This window comes from Pyxicephalus adspersus, chromosome 1 (genome assembly GCF_032062135.1).
Source record: "Pyxicephalus adspersus chromosome 1, UCB_Pads_2.0, whole genome shotgun sequence".
NCBI lineage: Eukaryota > Metazoa > Chordata > Amphibia > Anura > Pyxicephalidae > Pyxicephalus > Pyxicephalus adspersus.
The window spans coordinates 92631368-92655240 of NC_092858.1; the positions used below are offsets into that span (position 1 = coordinate 92631368).

General features: G+C 36.9%; 1 protein-coding gene across 1 annotated transcript in view; it reads right to left on the reverse strand.

Moving 5' to 3' along the window:
- The window catches only part of MAN1C1 (mannosidase alpha class 1C member 1), a 60314-nt gene extending 36747 nt beyond the window's left edge, over positions 1-23567 (reverse strand). Inside the window, exons 1-3 of the mRNA XM_072419070.1 lie at positions 23173-23567; positions 6483-7173; positions 2573-2669 (exon numbers count right to left, since the gene is read on the reverse strand). Of these exons, the coding sequence (XP_072275171.1) occupies positions 2573-2669; positions 6483-7049 (664 nt within the window). The 5' untranslated portion in view covers positions 7050-7173; positions 23173-23567. The remainder of the gene's footprint in view (positions 1-2572; positions 2670-6482; positions 7174-23172) is intronic.
- Positions 23568-23873: the final 306 nt, after the last annotated feature.

Genomic DNA, 23873 nt, shown 5'->3' on the forward strand with positions numbered 1-23873 from the left:
CCTTTTTTGTCTTATTATTAATGATTTAATTCCATAGTGAGATAGTGGAATGTTTATACTTTTAGATAACACAAAATTCTGCACAGTAATTAATTTTAATGTCTTTGCAAATCAGCAGACAGGATGGCACCATGTGCAGAAGGAGAAGTGTACAAACATATAGCCCATGCTTTTAGTTGTGCCACAAGTACATTAAATTGCACAATTTTGTATACAGAATCAAATTGGAATTGAATGTGAGGTTTAGTTTTGGGCTTTCGTTTTAAAGAAGAATTTTAGCAGACTTTATTTAGTTTTCCATAAAGTTGAAAAGGGATCGAAAGGCCAGCAAAAAGTATTAGTAGGGCATTACCCTACTGGATGTAAATAATGAGAATTAGTCACAATTCAGTGTATGAAAGGACTTAATCTATTTTTTATTCTGTGAATGTATTGAATGAATGTACTTTATTGGACCTAAAACATGTCCATCGTTGTATTTATACAATTTAAATGTATGGGTTTAGATTTTTTTCCCTGTAATTTGCAGTTGTTGCGGTTTATTTGCCTATTACTGAAGCAGGAATTTTGCAGAAATAAGGTTTTTTTTTTGCACTTGGCTCAAGAAAAGCTGAAGCCTTTTTAGGTTGGTTTACTATTTGAAATTAGTGAACAATACATGGATGCTGCAGTGCTTATTCACACAACATCCTCCAAATCTGAAATTTGGTTCATCACTTCTGGTCAAGCCAGATATATACTATCTCCTTCTCTAGACCAACAATTCTGTGCAGCCATCCTATTAACATACTCAACTTTAATATGACATTACTGTAATAGGTTCCAGTAATATAGTCACAGAAGGAGAGAGAGCAGAGAGGCTAAAAGTGCATCCCACTTTATGTCTGTACACCGATACTTGTTTCAGGGACAGTACTATTGGATTAAAATGTTGTTCTTTTTGGAGAGATTTTCTCTCATATCCTGCTGTGCTTTAGGCTAGGAAGTTAAGGAAAATTGAAGGGGAATCTCCCAATTGTTGAGCAGATAGGAAAAAAAAAACCTGAAGGGTTGTAACCCTCCTCTGCTTAATGCAAAACAGAAAAACTTGATTGGACATACACTATAAATCAATTGTTGATTATTGCTATTATTGTAGTCAAACTATTTTCCTTCTGCTTTAATAAATTCATTTTTAACTGCTGTAATGACAATAATTTCAGCACTTTAGATAATTAAATTGGACTCATGTTGAGGCCTGGTCTTTTACTGCAGAGCTCAAAGTGGTCAGCATTTTAAATTGTACATTTAACATTAATTTCAATTTATTGAGCTGTAAGGAAAAAAAAGCGTTGATTGCATAGATGATAGAAAACCTCATTACAGAATTTGAAAACATTTCATTAAATAGATAAACATATACACAAAACATGTGTTAAAGCTAAGAACAATTTAATGAAAACATCTACTATAAACATAACACAATATGTTCATATATGCCAATCAAAAAAAAACAACAACTTTAAAACAATCATTTTCCTGCCTAGGATATACAAAACTTTATACAAATAGACTCATTTGTAAAATAGAATGCAAGCATGTAGCTGGGTAATCTTTGTAAGGTTAATTTTTTTGCCACATTTACTCTGCTATGTAAAATAGGTCCTCGCAAACTGAGAACCCACTTTGCTATGTGAACAGCCTCCTTTAATAAATCCACCCCAATGTGATTTTGTTTGATTAAAACTGCGTAAAACTAGCACTAGTAACAGGTCATTGCTAACCTGGCTGTCTCTGATTTTCAGAGTGACTTTCCAATGTCTGGAAGCAGTGCCTAATACCCTAAGAGGTGGATCCCATCAATAGCTGGTAAAAGGATTGCAATTGTTTACATCCTAAAAAAACAAATCATGAAATGTCTGGCATAAGGTTCTCAGAAGAAAGCACCAGACACCTCCACTGCCAAGCATGAATGTTTATGGACCCATGGGCACAACAGACAACCCATATGGTGAACTGATTTCAGCTGCAGTGTCTCCAATATCTGTTACTGGCATCTATACCTGCAGTTTTCTATAGTGAGATTTGGCTGCATTGAACACATTGAAAACTTTCTCCAAAATGACAATCTATCATGCAGAGTGGATATCATTACCAGCTCTCTGTTAACTCGTTTTCACCCCATTGTCCCCATTACCAGACTTTTTAATAATTTTAAGCTTTGGTATGGGGCCTCCAATGCTTGATAGAGTTCTTTTTGCTTAGAGAGAGCTCTATGACTGGAGAAAAGACAATCATATGAATATGCCAAATCACACATCTCCTTTCAGCCTTTTTTCTCCACAACTTTATTTATTGTGCTCCCTGTTTTTGAACATTCTGAAACCAGCAGCACAATGTGAATTGCTGTGCTTTGTTATTGTGGGAAATAACCATGCCTTTGTATCTGAAAAGTAGACTGAAAAGGTTTAATTCTGCGAGTGATGTGCAAACCTTACATTCTCATGTGAAAAAAATATTAAAAATCCTCCTGGAGTGGAATACTGATACAAAATGGTGTTGCTTGTTACTTTTTAAAATAAACAAAGCTTACCAAATAAACTTCCAAAATGCCCATCTTTTGTTAGAGGACGCAGCTCATTTTCCCCCCAAGCATATTTCTTGTAGCTGTCCCATGCAAACTTCATCATCTGTAATTGTAAAAAGCAAATGACAAACATGCTACTATGTCATTTCTATTTGGATCTATCAGAAAAACCAAGCTGAAGGTGTTTAACTGGGGTCAGTTAATAAAATGTGTAAGGTGTTCAAAACTAGGAATTAACTTTTTTTTTTCTCAAGTTTACTAAGTGTTCATTATATCTTTAAGTAACTGTCAGAATTCCAGTGAACCTCAATTTCCAACAATAATCTGAAAGTGATGCACTGAAATATATTACAATTAGTATCTGCCTGGGTTCCCCCAATAGATTACTGCAGAGGTCACCCATGATTGGCTAGACTGGTGACGGGCCTTGGGCTGTGCCAAACCAGCCCATATCCGTCATCATTGGCCGCAGTCTTCTTTGTGACAGGAAGGATCTGTGTTCTTTCTCCTGTCAAACTGGTTTGCATGTTTGACTGTACAAAATATGAAAATGAGAAAAATCCTTCTTGTTACAGCAAATATTGCAGACAACTAGGACAGATGCTTTCCCCCTTCCCCCGAGTTCATGGTACAAAAAGAAAAATTTGAGGACCACTGGATTACTGGATTACAGAATGCCTCCACATTTGCTTTTCAAGAAATAGAGAGGGTGTGATCCTAATACATTTCCTGTCCTAGGGGGTCAACATCACTCCTTGATAGATACAGTTCCTAAATGTTGTCATCCTAGAACAAGAATGTGTTGAAGGTAGCATCACCAAGTGAAAAGAAAGCAAAAAAAAACAAAGCTACTGCAGCCATTACATCTAGGTACTGGTACACTGCAATAAATTTATTTTTTATTCTTGAGTTTTATATGTGCTTTAATTGATATGTAAATGCATTTTTAAATAAATCTATGTCAGTGAAGTCTCCTAAAAGATGTATGTTTGTATTGTGACAGTGTGTCCCTAAGAAATGCAGGGAAAGTGTTAAAGGCTCCAGTAAAAGAGAATATTAAAAGGTTTGGATAGGTTTCCCAGAAAATAAACCAGGTTCTATAGGGCCCTGGAGCCAGCCAAGGGAGTGAAAGGGTGGGTTCCCTGGTCCAACCCAATCCTGATTGGGTAAATGTGCACCTGTACGCAGGTGCAAGAGAGAGAGGAAATTGATCAGCAAGAGGCTGAGGGGAGAGGTGATCAGTCAGAGGCTGAGGGGCAGCCAGATGGTTTCAGGCTGAGAAGGCAGCCAGAGGGTTCCCGGCTGAGAAGGCAGCCAGAGGGTTCCAGGCTGAGAGGAAGTCTGTTCCAGGCTGTGTAGGGAGCCAGAATCTGTTCCAGGCAGGAGAAGGGAGCCAGAGTGGGTTCCAGGCTGCATGAGAGGGGACAGAAGTCCAGGAAAGCCAGCGGGCAAACAAGACTTGAACTGTGAGTGAAACAGTGTTGATATTGAGTGTTTTAGAGACAGGGCACCCAGTGAGGTAGCTGGAAGGCCAGCTGGGCCACTGTTGTTTATTGTTTTTACTTTAAAGTGCTGGAGAGCGTGCTGTAACACTGGGCTAAAGAAATAAAACTACTGTTATTTTGGACATTTGGTGTCTGCTGCCTTTTATCTGCCTTGTAAGCATCCCATTACCATGAGCAACCCCCAGTAATATACCACATTTGATGGAGGATGCAGGCAGATTAAGCAGCGAAGATGGCTGCATTGATTTAAAGGGCCAGTGCATCAAGTGGCAGCAAAATGGAAGAGGTCCTGAAGCACCTGATGGTTGCTAATGCTGCACAGCAGCAAACTACTGCAGCACATAGAGGGGGTTATAAAGCACAGCAGGAGACCAATCATTTGTTGATGGAACAATTGGCGGAGGTCTCTCGGGCTGTAGCACAGAATCGGAAAATGCTGACGGAGGTGGTGCAGCAGCTGGCCACACGGAAGTTGAAGAACTGCCTGGGAAAAGGAAGCTTATAAGGGCCAGCCATTTTTTCCCTAAGGTGACGCTGCAGCAGTGGATCTTGCAGAAATTGTCATCACCCTTAGCAATAAGGTAAAAGTTTTCTACCAGGCAGACTGAAACCCTCTGGCTGCCCTTCGACCTCTGACTGCTCGCTTCTCCCCTCAGCCTCTTGCTGATCAATTTCCTCTCTCTCTTGCACCTGAGTGCAGGTGCACATTTACCCAATCAGGATTGGGTTGGGCCAGGGAACCCACCTTTTCACTCCATTGGCCAGCTCCAGGGTCCTATAGAACCTGGTTTCTTTTCTGGGAAACCTATCCAAACCTATTAATACTCTTTCCCTGGAGCTTTTAACACTTTCCCTGCATTTCTTAGGGACACACTGTCACAGTATGCAACCACAAAGCCTCAATGTGTTTGTATAATTAATATGTGTTTGCTTTATCTTTCTAAAGATTTATCCACCCACATGGTTTTAATAGTGCTCATCAAAAGGAAACCCCTATTAAAATGCTCAAGAAATACAGCTGATCATTGATCACAGTGACAAATGCTCCAGCCCAAACAAAGATTTGTAGCTTCAGATCAGTTGCTGAAATAATGAACACACTAAAATAATGAGCTTAACTAGCTCGGTGTTATTTATTGTGTTAAAGCAATACATTTAATTGTCAAAAGAAATTTATGTTTAGCCAACCCCTGGGGTGTGTTAACTTGTAAATTGTATGGTATGTCTATCCTCTGATTGTTCTTACACCGCTAAAGAGATTTTCCATCTTTTACCCTAATTATGTTTGGTAAAGTATCTGACAAGCAAAAAGGGGTTATGGACTATGACAACACTTTAATACAACAAATTTCCAGATCCAGGTAGACCTACCGGACAGCATACCTGGGCCCATGATTACTAGTGCAGCAATTTGCAATGATAACTTGATAAAGGACCTGAACTCAAACTGCTATATTGGACAATGAATGAGCAATTGATCCCCATCCTGTACAGTGTAAAACTGACATTACTGAGCTCTGTAACTCCCAATTTAGTTTTTATTGCTGATATCCCATACCTCTTTCTAGTCTAAAATAAAACTAAGCTATCTGAAAATATATTTAATGATTTTTAAGAAATAATTAAATTGTGTTTTATTATCTGCTTGAAAATCTATCAAATGGAATGGATGCTGGATAAGTGTTGTATTTAACAATTGATTAATCTGGATGTAAATATGTGGCAATTGTTCATCTATGAATAAAACGTTTCAGATTAATTAACTTTTTACAATTTATGTGCAGCGATATATCAATACAATTTATTAACCTTGAAAGATTTATGGTATGTGAATGCTAATGATCTGCAGGAGCATGTTTAGTAGTATTCTTTGAAATTAATATAATTTGGAATACAACTGTGGGAGCTTTTGCCCAATATTTATGAAGGCAGGCATTAATGTAGGACAAAAAGACCCGAATCACAATTGGCAACTCTGTTAATTCAATACAGTTTAGTAAGTTGGTTAAGGTCTGGGATCTGCAAAGGTCATTTGAATTCCTGACAAAACTCATCAATCCATGACTTTATGGAGTTAAAATTTGTCCTGCTGGAACAGGAAAAAGAGCTTTACTAAAATGTTGCCAAAATTGTCCAAAAATGTCTTTATATTTTGTAGCATTTGCCGTACTTTTTACTAAAAATGCCTCCCAGTTGCATGCACCTACTAGTACCATATAGAGAAATTCTAACCATTGCATTTCTGAGCGCGAGAACCCTGGAGATATTGAATGTCTTTGGATAACATAGCCCATCAGCACAGCCTCAAACTAGCAATATATCAATAGCAATCTTTGCCATACAACAAAAAATGAGAAAACAGCAAGTTCAGTGATCATTAGTCATTTCAAATGATAACAATGAAAAGTTACCTCTTTTATTTTATTTCTTCGTTCTCGTGTTTCTGGGTCTTTCTGTTCGTGAGGATTTCCCAGTGGTGGAAATTTAAGAGATTTTTGGAAAGCCTTATAATCAAATACAAAGTCAACTTGGTTCCTTTGAGCTGGAGATATTTCATTGTCTTTATTTTTGGCTTTTGCAGCTACTACATGCTCTCTGTTCAGTGAATTGTCTTCTTTTAGTGTTTCAAAGTTCTGAGCTAGAAATCCCAGTGGTTTCACATTCACATCAAACTCCTCTTTGGATCTCCACTTTTCCTGATTTGTATTCCGAAACAGAGACTTTTGTTCATCTACAGTTTTTTTGTTCATTTTCTTATTAGCATAGCTGTGTATTCTTTCACCACTCTGGCCCTGGGTACCTGATAAAAATATCCTTTTAAATTTTGATGTGTCTGGTAAAAGAAACAGTGTCCCGAAACAAAGTGTGATAAATCCAGATAAAAATAATAAGAACACAAATTTCTGAGAAAGACGAAGTCCAAATCCAGCTGGAAATATCCCAGAAATCTTTCTCAAGAACATGGTTTTAATTTGCATCTAATTAATTGTACTTCGGTGACAAATGTTCGTTTTGTAATTGCATAGACATCTTATTTCGTCTTTAAATTTCTTTTAAATGGTTCCGTAATGTTGAGTCATGAAGCTGCTAGCGTATTCCCACCTGGATCAATGAAATTATATCTGGTGTTGTTAAAATGAAATGACATTTAGGATACGAGTTTAAAACATGTTATTAACATAAAAAAGGAGTATAAAAACAACAATATAAATATAGGGGGAATGTAATAATATTACGGTTGGATCTGAAGATACAGAATAACATATGGAATGTAATCAATATCTGACCTTTGTTTTATTAGCTTATTCATACCTGTGCTATGTGTCACTCCTCAAAAGACCCGAAACCCATGGCAATGAAGAGTGATATGGGGATCTGCCTTTTTCCCTATCACTACAAGGGCCACCATGCAAATTGGACATAATGGGGGTGATTTATTAAAGCTCACCAAGGCTGGAGAGGATACACTTCCATCGGTGAACATGGGTGATCCAGCAAACCTAGAATATATTTGTTATTTGTTATCAAATGTTTTTCATTCGTGGACCAGACCGTTTCAGGTTTGCTGGATCACCCAGGTTCACTGATGAAAGTGTACCCTCTCCAGCACTGTAGAGTTTTTATAAATCACACCCAAAATATCACACTTATATAGGGTTCAGAGGTTTAATTTACAGGAATTTCTCCATTGGTGATTTTGGCAAAATCAATTTTTTGTTCTCTACCAAGCTCATCTTTACCCCCATTCATGACAGATTTTGAAATGCTGAGATTTTTATATTCTAAGCAGTATAGTTATATGAGTTTTGTGCAGTGAAGTTGCAGCCTGCTCCTACTACTACAAGACTAAAGCTGCGTACATACTTCCAATTTTTATCGTTCAAAATGAACGACGAACGAACGACGAACGATCGATTGGGCAAAAATCGTTCGTAAAAAAAGTAACCAACGACGCCGACGAACGAGGAAAGTCGTTGGAAACGAACGACCAGACCGGCGGATCGGACGACGATTGTTGACCATCGTTCGTGTGTACGATCGTTCGTTGATCGTCCATGGTCTAAGCATGCGTGACGAACGAACGTTCGTTCACTTCCTGTCGTGCACATCACTCCCTCTATCGCTCAAACGATCGTATCTATTGTGTGGACAATATCTACGAACGATCGTGTAGTTATCTGTATGTGCAGGATCGGTGCTATACGATCGTTCGTAGATATCGTGCAGGATCGTTCGTCGTTCGTTTAACAACGATAATAATTGGAAGTGTGTACGTAGCTTAATATAACTACACCATCAGTTGGGTGCTTTTCTCCTGATATCTTCAATAAATTTAGTAATGACAATTATCTTGTCTCCAAATAGTGATTAGACTAGAGACACATTTTTGGGGGGCAGGTAACAATGGGTTGAATCTTGCTGCTAAATGTTAGCAATGCATAAATGAGAATTAGATTCATCAAGACTGTAAGAGGGTGTAAAAAGATAATGATGATAAAGAATCACAAGAGAAAGCCAAGAGTTCCCAGCTAATTGTACAACATCCAAATAAACATTCATCAGAGATGTAGCTGCTGCATTTTTAATTGGTCTCTACCAGGGAGAATAGTAATAATTTAATTAAAGGTAGGGGCAGAGCTGTGTTTGAGTGCCTACATCCTAGTGGAATACATAGATTGTTAGGATCAGTAAAAACACATACCTAGATTTTTTCTTTTCTAAAAAGGAAGCAGGGAGTGTCAAGTATAATCTGCCAAATAGAATTCTCCATGGGAAGCAGCTAGATAAAAACAATACTTTAAAAGAAACCTGTGCCGACAGAAATACATAGGCTGCCTGTGCTGACCTGAAAATGCTAGTTGTCTCTCTGACATGCTGATTAAATGACTTTTGTATATGATGATGTGGTGTTGTTCCTCTGGGTTTCAGTTAAAATAAGAGCCGTATGTACAGCAAGCTTTTGCAAATCTTTTGGCAAGCTTCGAACAGCTTTTTGGAAAGTCTTAAAAAAACCCAAAACCTGTCATAATGGCAGTGCTAACCATCATTGAAAACAAGCTGCTAGCAGGCTTTCAACACGCTTCAAGTAGTGATAATGCTCACTGAAGCCTGCTTGCAGCTTGTTACAGTGACATACAGCACTCCTATTAAGATATATGTTAACAATACCAAAGTGGAGATGAACAGTATGTTAAAGGTTTTAACAAAGCTTCCTAAATGCTCTGCAAATGCTGCATAAAAGCTTGGAGTACACACTGCTCTTATACAAGCAGAAGCCTATGTGAACAAGGTCTAAACAGAAAAAAGAACTCCACAAGTAAGATTAGTATGAAGTTATGAATCCTGACCTCCTACAAGTTATTAAATAAAGGTGTAGTGCCTAAGAGATTATTATATATATTTTGTGCTCTCTTCATTCCCCCAGGCCAAATGTTTTGTGGCACTCTCCTTGTAAAATAATAGATAATTTAACACTAGGAAAGTTGTACTTTACAGGCAATCAAGGAAAACCAAAGTTTTGGGTGGAGAAGCTTTTTATCAGTACACCAATATTCAAATTACTTTTAAAAGACAATCTGTTACAGAAGAGACAGATATGAATTGTTTGGGTAGGAACACTGTCAGTCTAGAGGGGTTTTTGTCGACCTTCTTGGAGAAACCCATTGAAATAACTTTCAGGTCTTTAGAGAATCCCTACCATAAATACTATATCCACACTCACAGTACATGTGATAGTCAGTAGGAATGATGCCTCGCTGGCCAATAAGAAAATTGTCACCCTTACAGATAGTAAAAAGATCATTGGTATCAGTTAAACTGACTAGAGAGGTCCATATTGCCCTTGACCTAAGAAACTCCTAACAATTTCTGGAGGATACCTAGGATTCCACCGAACCATGCTTGAGAAACACTGGTTTAAACCATGGGATTGTGCTAACGTTTGCATGATGTTTGGGTCTTGGCATGACTTTGGCAATCCTGCCTTCCTAGGACATAGCCTATGTTAACTATACAGAAACCTGTCCCAAATTATGCCAATATAGGCTGTTTTAGTATATATGGCATAGGTGGCCACAACAGGTCACCTACCACTTTTATTGACACAATATTGTTGCAGCTAGTGTTGGCTATAAGCACACCCTTTAATAGCTCTGTGCTAGGGTACAATGTTTATGACAAATTGAACTTTTGCATTTGGCACAATTTCAAGCTCTGTTATGTAAATAATACTCACTACAAAGATATTTATTAAAAAAAGCCAATGCAAGAAGCAATAATGATAATCAGTAACCCCCAAGCAACCAATCAGTGATCTGTGTAGTGGAGTTAGTAAACCAAAGGTTACCTTTTGATTAGTTGCTCTGGGTTACTCATTGCCATTGTTCTTCATACTTCTTTACTTAATATTAATAAATAATAGAATAGGATTTTAACATTTTTTTTAGTTTTCTTTAAACATCTACGATTTTGAGAACAAGATGAATATTCCAAAGTGATCACAAAGGTTATGTTACCATAGGGATCGAGCTATTGCTCTGTTTTATCTTCTGTGGGCTTACTGCGCCAACACAGATCCAAATTTAGATTATACCTCCTAAAAAATGTATAGCATTGCATGTTTCAATAAGGATCCAGTAGTATGTCAGTGTTTTAGAATTGCTTTTCCACATCTCAGTGCTAAGGTTGGATACACAGCTCACACATTTGTGTTTTTTTATGCATGTGTTTCTTGCATGTTTGTGTGGTTTATTTTTTAAATGCAGCATTATGTGTCAAAATTAATTTAGCTCCATATTGTTGGGCTGTAGTTAAAAAACAGAAAACTGGGTACTCCCTCCAACACTACCTCATGAGAATCTTCCTAACCCTTGCGTTTCAATGGCAGTAAATGATTCTAACAAGGGAACATTTGAGGGAATGTCAGATGTTTAAATATTAGAGCCTTATGTGTTGGTCTAAAAATGTAAAGAATAAAATGCTTTGCTGACTGTATATGTTCAATATAACAAATTATAACACAGAATATATGTGTTTTACTGCAATGCTTTTAGTTCCTAGAGGCTCCCAAACTGCATTGCAAACATTTTTGGTAATGTGTTGGTTTCATTTCAAAGATCAGAACAGATTACATTGACCTGAACTGTGATCCTTTGTTTACTAAGGTTTCCCTGATTTAGCCAAACCTCCCAACCTTCAGAGATTGGAAAAAGAATCAAAATGTTAACGCAAGGACACACTCTCTGGTCATACAGACCATGGCTTAACAAAACACAAGACCCCCTAAATATAGCCATAATGTGCACACATATGCAACATACTTTCATTTATTTCCCAGTGTGCCTTGCCTTCCATGTGAGCTCTGCACTCCTATTTACCACTCTGATGCATTAATTACCATCTTCTCTTCTTCCAGGTCTGGAAACATCTGTATTTGCATGGGCATTACAGGCAGAAATTGTACATTGTAATGTGAATGTGCCATAACCAGTATGCACCATTATGTACCAGTGTGCACTATTTATAAAACATACAGGGACTTTACTGCTTTACAACTCTACCTGCTAACATTGTTTTTCGATATTGCAAGTTTAGATTTCAACAAATTAACCAACGAAAGAGAGAAGATAGTGTCAAAATACTAATAAAAACATCAGATATGGGAGCTATGAAGTAGCTGACTGAGGTACAGAAATTGGATGCATTTGAATATATTAAAGTACATCTGAACATCGTATCAGTACTATTGCTTGGCATGGCACGGAGTTCATTTTCTTTTATGTGGTGTATTCCTTTCTGTATATTGTATAAGTATATCTCCCGTGTGCATGAATGGCACTACATGTGCATTTTACGAGCTGTTTAAAATGGGTAGCCGTTACCCCTTAATAGCACTGCCATATATAAATCTAGAAGTCATTTTTTAAACTTTTAGATTGTAAAGTGCTAGTACCTCCGTCAGCTTTGGCAGTCTTTACCTTCCACTAGTATTGTCCATTAGTCATTAAAGTTTGTCAAACTCATAACACAATCATCAGAATTCTAAGCAGTTATAGCTTAAATTATCATACCTCCCAGTTGTTTTTTTTTTTTTGGAAAGCACTAGGATGAAACAGGAACCCCTAAGGAGAAGGCGGTAAATCAGTGGGTGATGACCTGGGAGTTCTCTTGGTCACTGCCTCTGTAACTGGAAAGCTTTTTTTTCTGTCACTGGCCCACAGCTACAAGCTTCCTTTTCCTGCAGTAAGGAGTTCAGTTGAAAGCTGTGCACAGTGAAGTAAACGTCTGTTAATTTTCCAAAAATATATTTACAACTCTTTAAATCTATTTTTAATGCATAAGTGATAAGATTATTAGGGAAATTACTTCAAAATTCTTTAATATGTGCCAGTGTTAGTATGTTTTAATGTATAGTGTCCCTGTGTAATATACACAAGCTCATGGGTTTAAGGCTTTCTGTCATTTTAAAAATTGTAATTTTTAAGATTTGCTAAAAGTTCAAATAATTTGACACCTGACATCTAACTTTGGTTTTTATTATTATTTCATACCATAGCATGTTTGAAAGTAATATTTTCACTGTCTTGCATATACTAGCCTTAGTAATACAGAGATAAGTGGTAGGTATGACAAACTTTAATATGTGCAAACAGGAGAACTATTACTTTCATAGATGATATGGTATCAAAAAATCAGTCAGCCAGATCATGAATAGTTTTTAGCAATGATAAATTTATCCAACCTAAAACATTGCTCCTCATTCTATGAATCCATGATTATAGCCATGTGAGACACCAACAATACCTATTACACCCAAGACCGTTTTACAAAGTTTTAGATTAGTAAATTATCTAAAATACTAGGTAATAACAAATAACTATGGACAGCACAGATCAGTGGGACAAATCTTTATGCTACTTGTAGTCGACCAAGGATATCTGCTGCAGTTTCCAATTGTTTTTGTGTGAAAGGTGAAGTGTGAAGCAAAATAGTAATGCTGTATATACTAAAATATAACTTAGATTTTTTTGACATGAAAATGACTGTTAAATAACAATCTTGGCCTATTCTCGGGTCAGTGCTAGAATGCAATGTACAAAACATTTTTTCATGTTGGCCAAAGTGATCTACTGGCCATATTCAATCAAAGTTCTAACAGAGTAGAGGAGAGAGCACTGCTGGAACTTAAGTTGTTGGGTAGATTACTCCTCTCGACAGGCGCTGCTGGTGCTCGGATTGGAACTTGGATGTTACAATTCCATTGCTGTAAGAATGGGTAGTAAGATACTATCTGTAGATCCTTTTTCAGAACATGTCATGTCTGACAAAATGCTGAGAAATTTGATGTGTCAACATAGTAAAACAACAATAAAACAATATAAAAAGCAAGCAACAATTTCTTAGCAAAACAGTTGGCACATGACTGCCCCAATTGGTTTCTAGTCCATTCTGACAATTATACCTGTGTATGGGTTTCTCTAGAATTCAAGAATGATACATTTACTTTTAGATGTCCAACGTTGGGATAGAATGTTTATGTCATACAATAGTCACAAAACAGTTAATTTGTGTCATTTTTGGATTACGTTTGTACATTGTTGAAGGAATTATTTTTTTTCACAGCGTGATTGAACTTTCAGCTTTAGTTTAGGAAATAGCAGAAAGCAAAACATATTTATTCCTTATACCTTTTTAACATTTCAATACATATCCCAACCATTGTAAAAAGCAAAATGTAGCAATCAATCTGTTGTGCAGTAACTGATAGGTGAACAAGAAGGAAAATTATTCATTACTTTTTTTACAAGGAACTGATTGGAAAGTCAATACGTCAATGTACTAAATTATTCATTTTTCCCTCTAGTAAACTAACCCTGCATTTGTGTACAATTGTATGGGGACATTGCTATTATCAAGACAAATTCAATACACTTAAGAGGTGTTGAAATTCTCCCAGGCGTCAAACTGACACAGAGGTCTGAAGTGGGGTAGCAGGTACTGCATCATACCACTGTACCCCCATAATTTTCTATATGTATGGGTATTTAAATACATATACATTCACCACAATGCTGCACTTTTTTGCTTGTATTTTGGACTTGTATATATGCATATACATAATGTTATTAATGTGTGTGTAAACACTCTCCCAGATTGCAAACCAGTTGCCACCCCGACTGTGATTCAGACTTCCTCTATTTTTTCCAATGTCCTGTTGTGAGTGATGACAATTTGACTTGACCAAGGGCAAAAAGTACTCTTAGCAAACCAATCCAAAATCAGCTGCCTGGTGAGTGCAGTACTAATTATATAGGACCAATGGCTTTTGCCTATTCTTTAGAATGTAATTTTATATTTTTTGAAAGTGCCAGGTACATATTATGTAAGCTAGTTACGTTTATCAGAGTAACCCATATAACGTATGTGACAACTTTTTTTGAATACAGAACATAAGTATTTCTCAGGGTTTATTACAGTCTATAGCCTTGCTAGGGAGATTTTACTACACATTCTATTTATAAAACTAAGTCACCCAGTCAGGATGTAACAATACAAATCCCATAAAGACAGCAAAAAAACACATAAAAAAAAAAATTAAAATATTTGGGGACTCCTTCCTCCTGCTTTACCTAAAGCGTATTTAAACCCAAGAACACATTTTTAATATATTACAATATACCAGTCTATAGTTGTGGTGGCTTAAGTTTTGTTATGATAAACTCAAATTCATTTATGAAAAGGAGAGGTGTTTTGTAGTCCTTTTTAAAGAGAACATTGTTCCTCCATGGTAAATGAATTCTGTCACGAAAGGACTAGTAGTGTGTTACTAGTAGGATATTCAGATGAAAAAGGAATAAAGCCTGCCCTTTTTCATTTCTTTACCTGGCCTGGCTTAGTAAAGCCTTAGGTCTCGGAAGGCTATACATATTCAATTGGTAGTTAAGCAAACCCAGGACTGCAGCAGACAGACTGGATTTTGTTGTGTGAATCAAAGCCTGGTCACCAAAGATATTTCCTTAATTAATAGAGATCCCTAGTATTCTTTCCCTTATCACCTGTGTCCGTAGGTGTAAGACATATAAAAAGATCATTTAATTGTGTGTATTTTGTTTCTGGACACAGGTGGAGATCTATCACAATATGGCTGGCACTGACTTTTCTCTTAATCCAGGAATAACCTAAGACAGACTTGTTTAGTATCTGCAGCATGATTTGCTAATTAACAAAACTATCATGGAGTCACCCAATCATCCTTCAGAGCAGGCTGAAATGTAAGTGAACCTATTAACAGCATGCATCCAGCTGCCACTGCTCATCAAGTGAAATCAATGCAAGAAAACAGCAATTACAATCATTGATCGGTGCCAATAAATAACAGACATTTTATGGACAGGAGGTCATTTTAAGTTTGATATTCCTTTTCTCATTCCTTGAATTAGTTAATTTCTGTAAAAAAAAACTAGTCTTTAAATGAATCCATCAGCATGATTCAACATTTTCTGGGTCCTCAGGACCTTGAACAAGATCCCACTAGGAAAAAAAAGGTTTGCTATTAGGCAATTCACTAATTAAATACTTGTCAGTGTTTAATTTAGGGCTCATTCTCAGCAGATGCTTTTGCAAACTAGGTGCTTTCAGGTGCAAAGTGATGCTTTTTTATGTATTCTTTTAAATGGAGGTGAGCAGTATGCTGCGGGCCACTGTACTTATATTGCACATAGTCTAAACCAGGGGCCAGCAAACTTTTATGGCCACTAGGCCATTTCAGGAGTGGGTGGGAGCACACTAGGCCGGGCTGAGTCCCGCTCTATTGGCTCCGCCCACCACCAGGGAACACCCCCTGAAGTGAAAACCCTCTCCTCCGTATGCATTGCGGAGGGGAGGGATTTACGTTTAGGGAGCGTTCACTATTTACCTAAATAGGGGAGCAATAGCAAGGAGGCGGCACCAGGGCTCCGGCAGTTCCTAACGCCCCCCTGGAAGATCGGGTCGGCAACCTCAAATCCTAACCCTGCTTTCCCAGCTCTAACCCTACCACCCAGGTTGCCGGCCAGCATTAGGCTGGATAGGCCAGGGTGTGTTAGGCCGGAAGGAACTACCGGCTAGGTCGTATCTGGCCTAAAGGCTGGAGTTTGCTGCCCCCTGGTCTAAACTCTTTTAATAAATCAACCCCAAATCAAAACATTTTGCCTGTAATGAAATGTCTTCAAACTCCATAAGGATATATCTAATAAAAAAATAAGTCTCATAATATCTATAAGCATCTATTCTAAATTCACAATGTTTATGATTTACTAGTTCTAGCATTAAGCAGCTTCTTACTTATATATTATTTACCATTGGAATGTGGAAGTCCCTGGGTACTTATACGACATATAGTCTCCCCATATTTCCTGACTTTGCTCCTGTCTACCTAGAAGTTTTTGGCGTTTACAGTCCACATGATATAAATCTAATAAAAAAAAATTGAAAACACATTATAATAGCCTTGGAAGATGTAGAGACCTAGCAACCCAAGTGACAAAATATTGTCTGCTTGTTGCCAGGAAGTGCTCCCTACTGTATAAATCCCTGAAAAACAATAATACCGTGTTTCCCCGATTATAAGCCATCCCCATTAAATAAGCCACCCCCGATTTTTGATAAAATAATTAAAATAAGGCACTCACCCCTGAATAAGACATCCTCTGATATCCGAACCTGTGTGTGTCTCCTCGATGCTGGCTGCAGTGTGTGTCTCCTCCTGGCTGCAGTGCAGAGCGAAACTGAAAACTGTAGTCTTCTTCATGGAAAAATAAGACATCCCCCTGAAAATAAGACCTAGGGCATATTTTGGCATTTCAAAAAATATAAGACAGTGCCTTATAATCGGGGAAACAGGGTAACAATATAGTTAAAGACAAAACAAAACAGTACAGCAACATCACTAGTTTCCATCAATAGTCAAACAGAATTCTACTGAAATCTGATGTAATATTTAGTGGGGAATGACAATAATCCAGGTAAACGAAAGAAGAAATTGATCATTTACTTTATCACACAAAGACTGATTAGATTATACCCTATTTAACTTCCCATCAGCTACCAAAGACAGGATCTCTAGTTAATTTTCTACTGCTTATTACTTGTTATTGACAGCATTATTGTAACTATAATCATTATGTATGACAGGTTAACTTCAAGGATTATTGCAAGAAAGACAATCTGAAAATCATAACAATAAAACTTAACCAATTGTACAGTACCCATAAATAGTATTCTGTTTCTTTGACATTTTATGCTTTTTACAGTGACTATAATATTTTTTTTCAATATTTACCAAAAGTAAGGTATTTAATGTCAAAGCCAAAAGAGATCTGCAAAGTGATTTTGAATAATTAGTAAGTAAACAAACACTGGCTGCCATAAGTTCATACCCTGTAATATGACACACCTAAAACATCACTGACCCAGCCAATTCTGGGGGTCACCAGTATGTAGTCATAGGATTTATTGGGGATTATAGTATAAATATATTGTATAGAGTGTATTATGGCATAACCTAAACAATTATTACAAAAGAAAATTCAAAGCAAGTGCCTAAAATAGTAATTGAAAAGCAAAGTCAGTGGTATTACATAGGAAGATGTCCAAGTCACTAAATATCCGCGGGAGCACCGGCACAGGTACAAGTAAATCATTTGGTGGTCATGGAGTACTTCTATGTTATTGAAAACATTTAGAAATGTTATTGTGCCCTGAAAATACCCTGAATAAGTAATCATCCTGAAACATAGCAGTGGACTTCCTGAAATGTACAGGGGATTGGCAAATATTTTTTGGGCAGCTATCTCTTGTTGATTGTCTCAAAAAAAAATTTCAAATGTGCTGCTTATTGTTCTCATTGCTGAAGGCTTCTACACGAGGAAGCAAAGTTCTGCTAAGATTGCCACTATAGAGCTCTATAGAGATGTAGGGCAATACTGGTGACTAGTCTTTTGTCATGTGTCTACTTTGGTTTTGGCACAGTTCACCACTTAAAAATAGAAAAAATATAGAAAAGCTGTAAAAGTGAGTGACTGCCTGATATGACAATAGAGTAACAAGTCTCAATGACTAAGATCATATTGAATGCAATACAATTGTTGCCTGGATGCTTCACTATTTGTAGCTTTATTGGAGAGTGGAAAAGAAAGTGAATGCTATATACATTTCACAATTCACCCAGAGTTTGCAGCAGGCCCAGAAAGGCTAGAAAGGGTAAAGTGGTGGCATGTACTGTATATAGCATAATATAGGAAAATCTAGGAGTAAACCCTGACGGAGACTGCAAGAAACAAAAGCCTTTGGGGAAGATTTTTCTCCTAGATAAAAAGAAAAATGACCCAAGCATATTGTCAAAACTACAATATAATTGCTTTAAATAGGTGTTTAATGTTGCGTAAAAGTCATTGTTCACAACAAAATGTAAACATTGTCATATTGTTTATATTGCCAATTATGTGTGCATTACTACACAATTGCTATACTCTCTCTCTCTCTCTCTCTCTCTCTCTCTCTCTATATATATATATATATATATATATATATATATATAATAAATTTACAATTTTGTAATTAATTGCAAAGCTACTTCAAAAAGGTTCAACATTTTTGACAGCGGATACATTTAGCGGTCTGCTCCCACTGTAGGTGCACCACCCCCACTTTTGTGTTGATGCAATGGGGAGTCATAATGATAGCTCAGCCTTGCTTTTAAACCTGACAAAGGACTTCATCATTAAATAAGTTGTACTGAAATGTTGAGCCAGCTATGTGCTTTCTTTGTACTATATGTCTAACTGATGTCTTGTGCCACTGAATGTATCAGGCTTAGGCTTTACATACCTGAATGCTTTGCGATTTATTCACTTTCTTTCAAGCCATACATTTTTAATAGACCATGCTGGTTTTCTTCTCTGTGTGTGAATTATGTGAGTGAACAATAAATATCTATGCAGTAGTACTTCTAATATGCTTACACTGTGTTTGGAGCATTGTATATGTTTTACTAGTCCTTTTACCCTGTTAGCTTTCAAATCCTAATCATAAAAAAAGATAAATGCAATAAAACCGCTGGTAAACAGCAAAAATTGAAAATTAAATTCAGTAAAATTTCTGATGTTAATATTGTGTACCAGTACATGCCAGAGTGTATAGTATATGTGAGTCGTCTGTATTCATAGTATACACTTGTGATATTGAATCATTACCATCTTCTTTATAAACATCTGAAGCATTAAGAAGCATTGTGACCTACCTAAACATGACCTGACTGGAGCCCTATTCTTCCTCTGAATTTCAATCATCACCCAGTTCAGAGTAAAGATTTAGGAATGAATTGTATGGGAGCTGTTTATCTGGGAGTCCTCCAATATTGTAAACATGTTTCACTCCATTAAGTGTTCTCAAGTGGTTTTTGATGTAAATGTGACTTATTCTGCAATATATCATGGAACTCTTGGTAATGGAAAGCACAGTCTAGGGACTTGGTTCTACTAACACAGCTGCAAAAAGTAAATCAATACAGGGCTTCCTGAATGTAAAATGTTGACATGCTTGTGCTTATGTCCTTTCCTTAGGTGTTGGCCCATGCCGATAGCCATATACAATAAAGCAAAGGAATACATTAAAAATAGGTTCAAATTGTAATTTTTTTTCAAACCATTCTATTGCAATTCACTGCTGTCAATTAGTCCCCAAAGCCCTGGTTAATGTTTTTATATGAATGAGAATAAATTGAAATCTCTTCTTTCTGAAATTAAAATTTATTAAACGCTACATACAGCATCCCAGGGTGGACTGTCGTTCCAACGGCCTCCTGTTAACTTTTTCATAATGTGCCAGAAAGCCATAACCATTACACAATGGCACCTACATGTCCACAAGAAATGCATATGACTCCTCCCGGGCACCAAGCAGTTACAAATAGATGCCTAGGAATGATTAGCTACATAGTGCCACAAAACTAGTCTGAACAGCCTAAGGCTGACCATAGATAGTTACATATTTCACTCAGAAATACAGGCAAGAAGAAGTTTGCTTATTTATATAAATAAAAATGAAGAATTGGGGGCTGCCATATGCCTCTAACAGGAGTGCACACTTAGTACTTCTGCTTTCTCAGGCTCAAAATTCTGAGTTGGTATTCTTACAAGTTAGTTAATCTTTTGCAGTAATGAAAATCTCCAACTACCTTAGGAGCCCTTTGCCACATTAGTAATGGTCTGAGAGTTTCTAGCAATGCTTTAATTAATAAATTCTTTCATTAATCCATACCGTCTAGGCTCAGTTATTAGAGGAGAGTCCCATTGCAATCATTCATAATTTACTTTATTGAAGTTACATTAAAAGGAATTAATTTCAGTTGGCTGATATTTTTAAAGTTAGCATCAGAAACCTCACTGCTATCATTAGTCAGCATGCGAACACTGTGTATCCAGGGCTGGATTAAGAAAGGGGTTGCAAATGGGCAAATGTCCAGGGTCCCAATTGATTTTATAGCAGGGACTGAAGGGAGATGAAATGCTATGTATTAGGAGACCCCTCCGCATATTTGACTAGGGCACCACTTTTTTTTAAGCAAACTGCTTACTAAGGGGTGACCATTAACAAATTCAGTCTTACTCAGATTTTTTTTTTAGAAATTTTATGTGGTGATTTTATGGGTTTCACATATGCTCAGCAATTTTTTTATTGGGCCTGCAAGCCATCAAATCCCAAACTTGGTGCAACACAGGTCATTTTTATTAGATCAACTATGCTACTAAAATCTCCATCTAATGATTGCTACACAGATGCAATAAATGGCTCCCTATGGAATAAACTACATAAGTAGTGTGCAGTAGGAATCAATTTCACACAATTACAGCATCGTCCAATTGTTTGAGGTTAATTACCAGTACATATTACATGTGCAGTATACAAAAGGGAACCATTCCATCTTCTGTAGCCTTCTGTTTAGTGACTGATTGCTACTCCTCTGGCTTATACACATTATGGCTTAAACTCACAATATTTCATTATTTAGCTTCATTATCACTTATTTATAAAAACATCTAATGCAACTTTTTGGAACTCCTGTCTGAATTGGTTCTGATAATACAGACAATGAGAACACAAATTAAAAGCGTTTACATGAACTTGATGAGGATATATGTTAAATGTATTTTTAGTATTGTGTCAGTATTTGGCCAAATAGACCCTAAAAAAGAGCTAAAACTCAAATTGACTGCCTCTTACTTATGTAAATAGAAAAAAAGAAAAATATTTTACTCACACTAAGCTGACTAGCTGTTGAACGTAACAGCCCAAAAATTTCCCATTGTTCCATTATTTTATACAGGACATTCTTTATCCTATTATTTAACTTGCTTCTTCTGCCACATTTATTTTGCAATGAAGAATATTTTATGAATCATTTCAGAATGTACAGAAAATTCTAGAAGCCCCAGCAATCAATAAATATCCCACTTCTCTCTAAATGCTCTGCTGTTCTTATACTTATGAAAGAATAAATGAATACCACACATCATTTTTTATTGTAGAAACGTTTGATGTCTATTACAATTTTGTTTTGTATATATCATAACACTAAAACAGTTCTGGTAATGTAAACTTCATTTAAAAAGGTCAACTACTATAAAAGTAAGTAGTACAGTATCTAATGTAGAGCAAAAAAAGAAAAAATATTATATTTGTTGGATGCTGAAATTATGTTTGCATAGAGGTATTATTACTATCAATGCGATAATACATATCCAGTGGGGTAAAGTTTTTTTACTTGAGAGTCACACATTTTTTATTTTGGTTAGAAGCTATGTGAAGATTTGGATACAAAGACCCCATATAACCCCAAGGGGGTAAAACACACATTTTTAGGTTTTACAAAAAAAATTGGATGAAAGGGTAGTGTGTGGGTTGCTGACATCCAGTTTCTTAATCCAGCAAGTTGAAGGGAAGAATCAAATTCCTCATAGGCAATGCTAAGATTTTTTATGCAAGGGTATATAGTGGGCACGTTTAGAATATTTAATCTGTATCTCAAAAAGTGATTAGGTCATACGTGAGATAAAAAGCATATAATAAAAGCTGATATTATGTCAGTTCCAAAGTGACTGTGTCCATTATATTGGTCAGAATTCATAAGCTTACCATACAACATTAAAATCACTCTACACATGCAAATGCTATAAAAATGGTAGCTGAAAGGGGCTTGTGGCTTTATAAACGAGTGATGGTTCTTCTTCATTTCTGGCTGAAATAAGAACTAAGTCTATACCGCTTTGTAGTAACCAATGGTTGCCAGGGGCAATGCTAGAAGTTTATATGTCAGACAAATGATAAATAAGAAACATTACTGTGTACACACAACTGCTGAGAGGGAACACTTGAAACACTATCCTAGCAATGTGTATAATGCTTTAAATGACCGAATTGGGGAAAATAGAAGTAGTAAGATATTAATAACTGCTTTTAAATGTCAAGAGCCGTCAATATTGTTCTAGGCTTAGCAGCTTATTACATCAGTAACCTGTGTGATTTATCCCAACCAGTCCAACTATTGATTAAGGGGTAGAAGCCAATTGTCATTACCGGATTCGCATGAAATCCCCCTCTGTATTACCATTTATTACATTTCTGGATCAATAAATATATAGGTGCTTAAAAGCACACATGCAATCTTTCTCAGCACTTAGAATTGACAGGACTAAAAAGCAATATACATACAGGTTACCAATATGTGAGATGGTCTCCAGAAAAGAGCAGCAGACCATTCTGGAGCCATCAAATCGCAACCGGTTAAGGCTCAATAATAGCAGCAGCAACACATAAACATGATCATCAGAAACAATCAAGTGCAGCGGTTGTGCAAATGGGAAACTTAATAAAATAGGAGGTTATCAGTCTGTGATTGCAGCTGGCAGACAAGAGGCGGTGTGGGTGACCACTATGCCCCCTGGCAGTGCTACCTCTAACAAAGGATGACAGCTCAAGGCACAAGCAGTGTAGTGATCATGCAGGGCTCAATTCTAACAGCACTGCCATGGGAGCATTGCTTTTCTACGCCATTCATTTTCTTACCTTGCATCTATTGCTGGCACAGCTGCAGAATCAGGAGCCACTTCTTTTCAACCCAGGCAGTGCCTCTGTCTTCTCAAAAGATCTGCATGCTCCATATGGGAAATCAGCTGTTAAATGACAATGAGATGCTTTAACCCTGTGATGCATATCTATGTGTACTGAGTACTAGAGATCAGGATGATAAATAAATCCATATATTGCATACAGATGCCCTCTCTGTCTCAGTGTGCATTATTTATACAGAAATATGAAATGTGTCAGATGCACTGAATAAATGATGAATGTTGCTTGTTGGCTCTTCCAGAGATTAAAATGCCTGTTCAAAGTGTGTTGATTTGCTTGCTGTAGTAGGAATCACACTAAGGTACCACATTTAAATCCCCCTAGAAGACAGTTTAGGAGGATGGATGTAAACCAGGCTGTAATTGGTTATCTTGCAGCAGGCTTGGATTGGTCAAGTAGAAGGCTTTCCTATAGGCTAGCCCTAATGTGATTGTTCTGATGGTCTTTACATGTCAAGGGGCTGTGTGCAGCTTGGGGTTGGAGCATATCCCTTCACTGGGAGCCAAGGGATGGCAGCCTTATCAGTGCCACAGATAAAGAATTGAAACTGCTCCTTAATATCTTTAATTAGGCTAAGTAGTGCTTTGTTTCCGCACAGTTCATTTTAGATTGGAAATATACACAAACGTGTAATTACA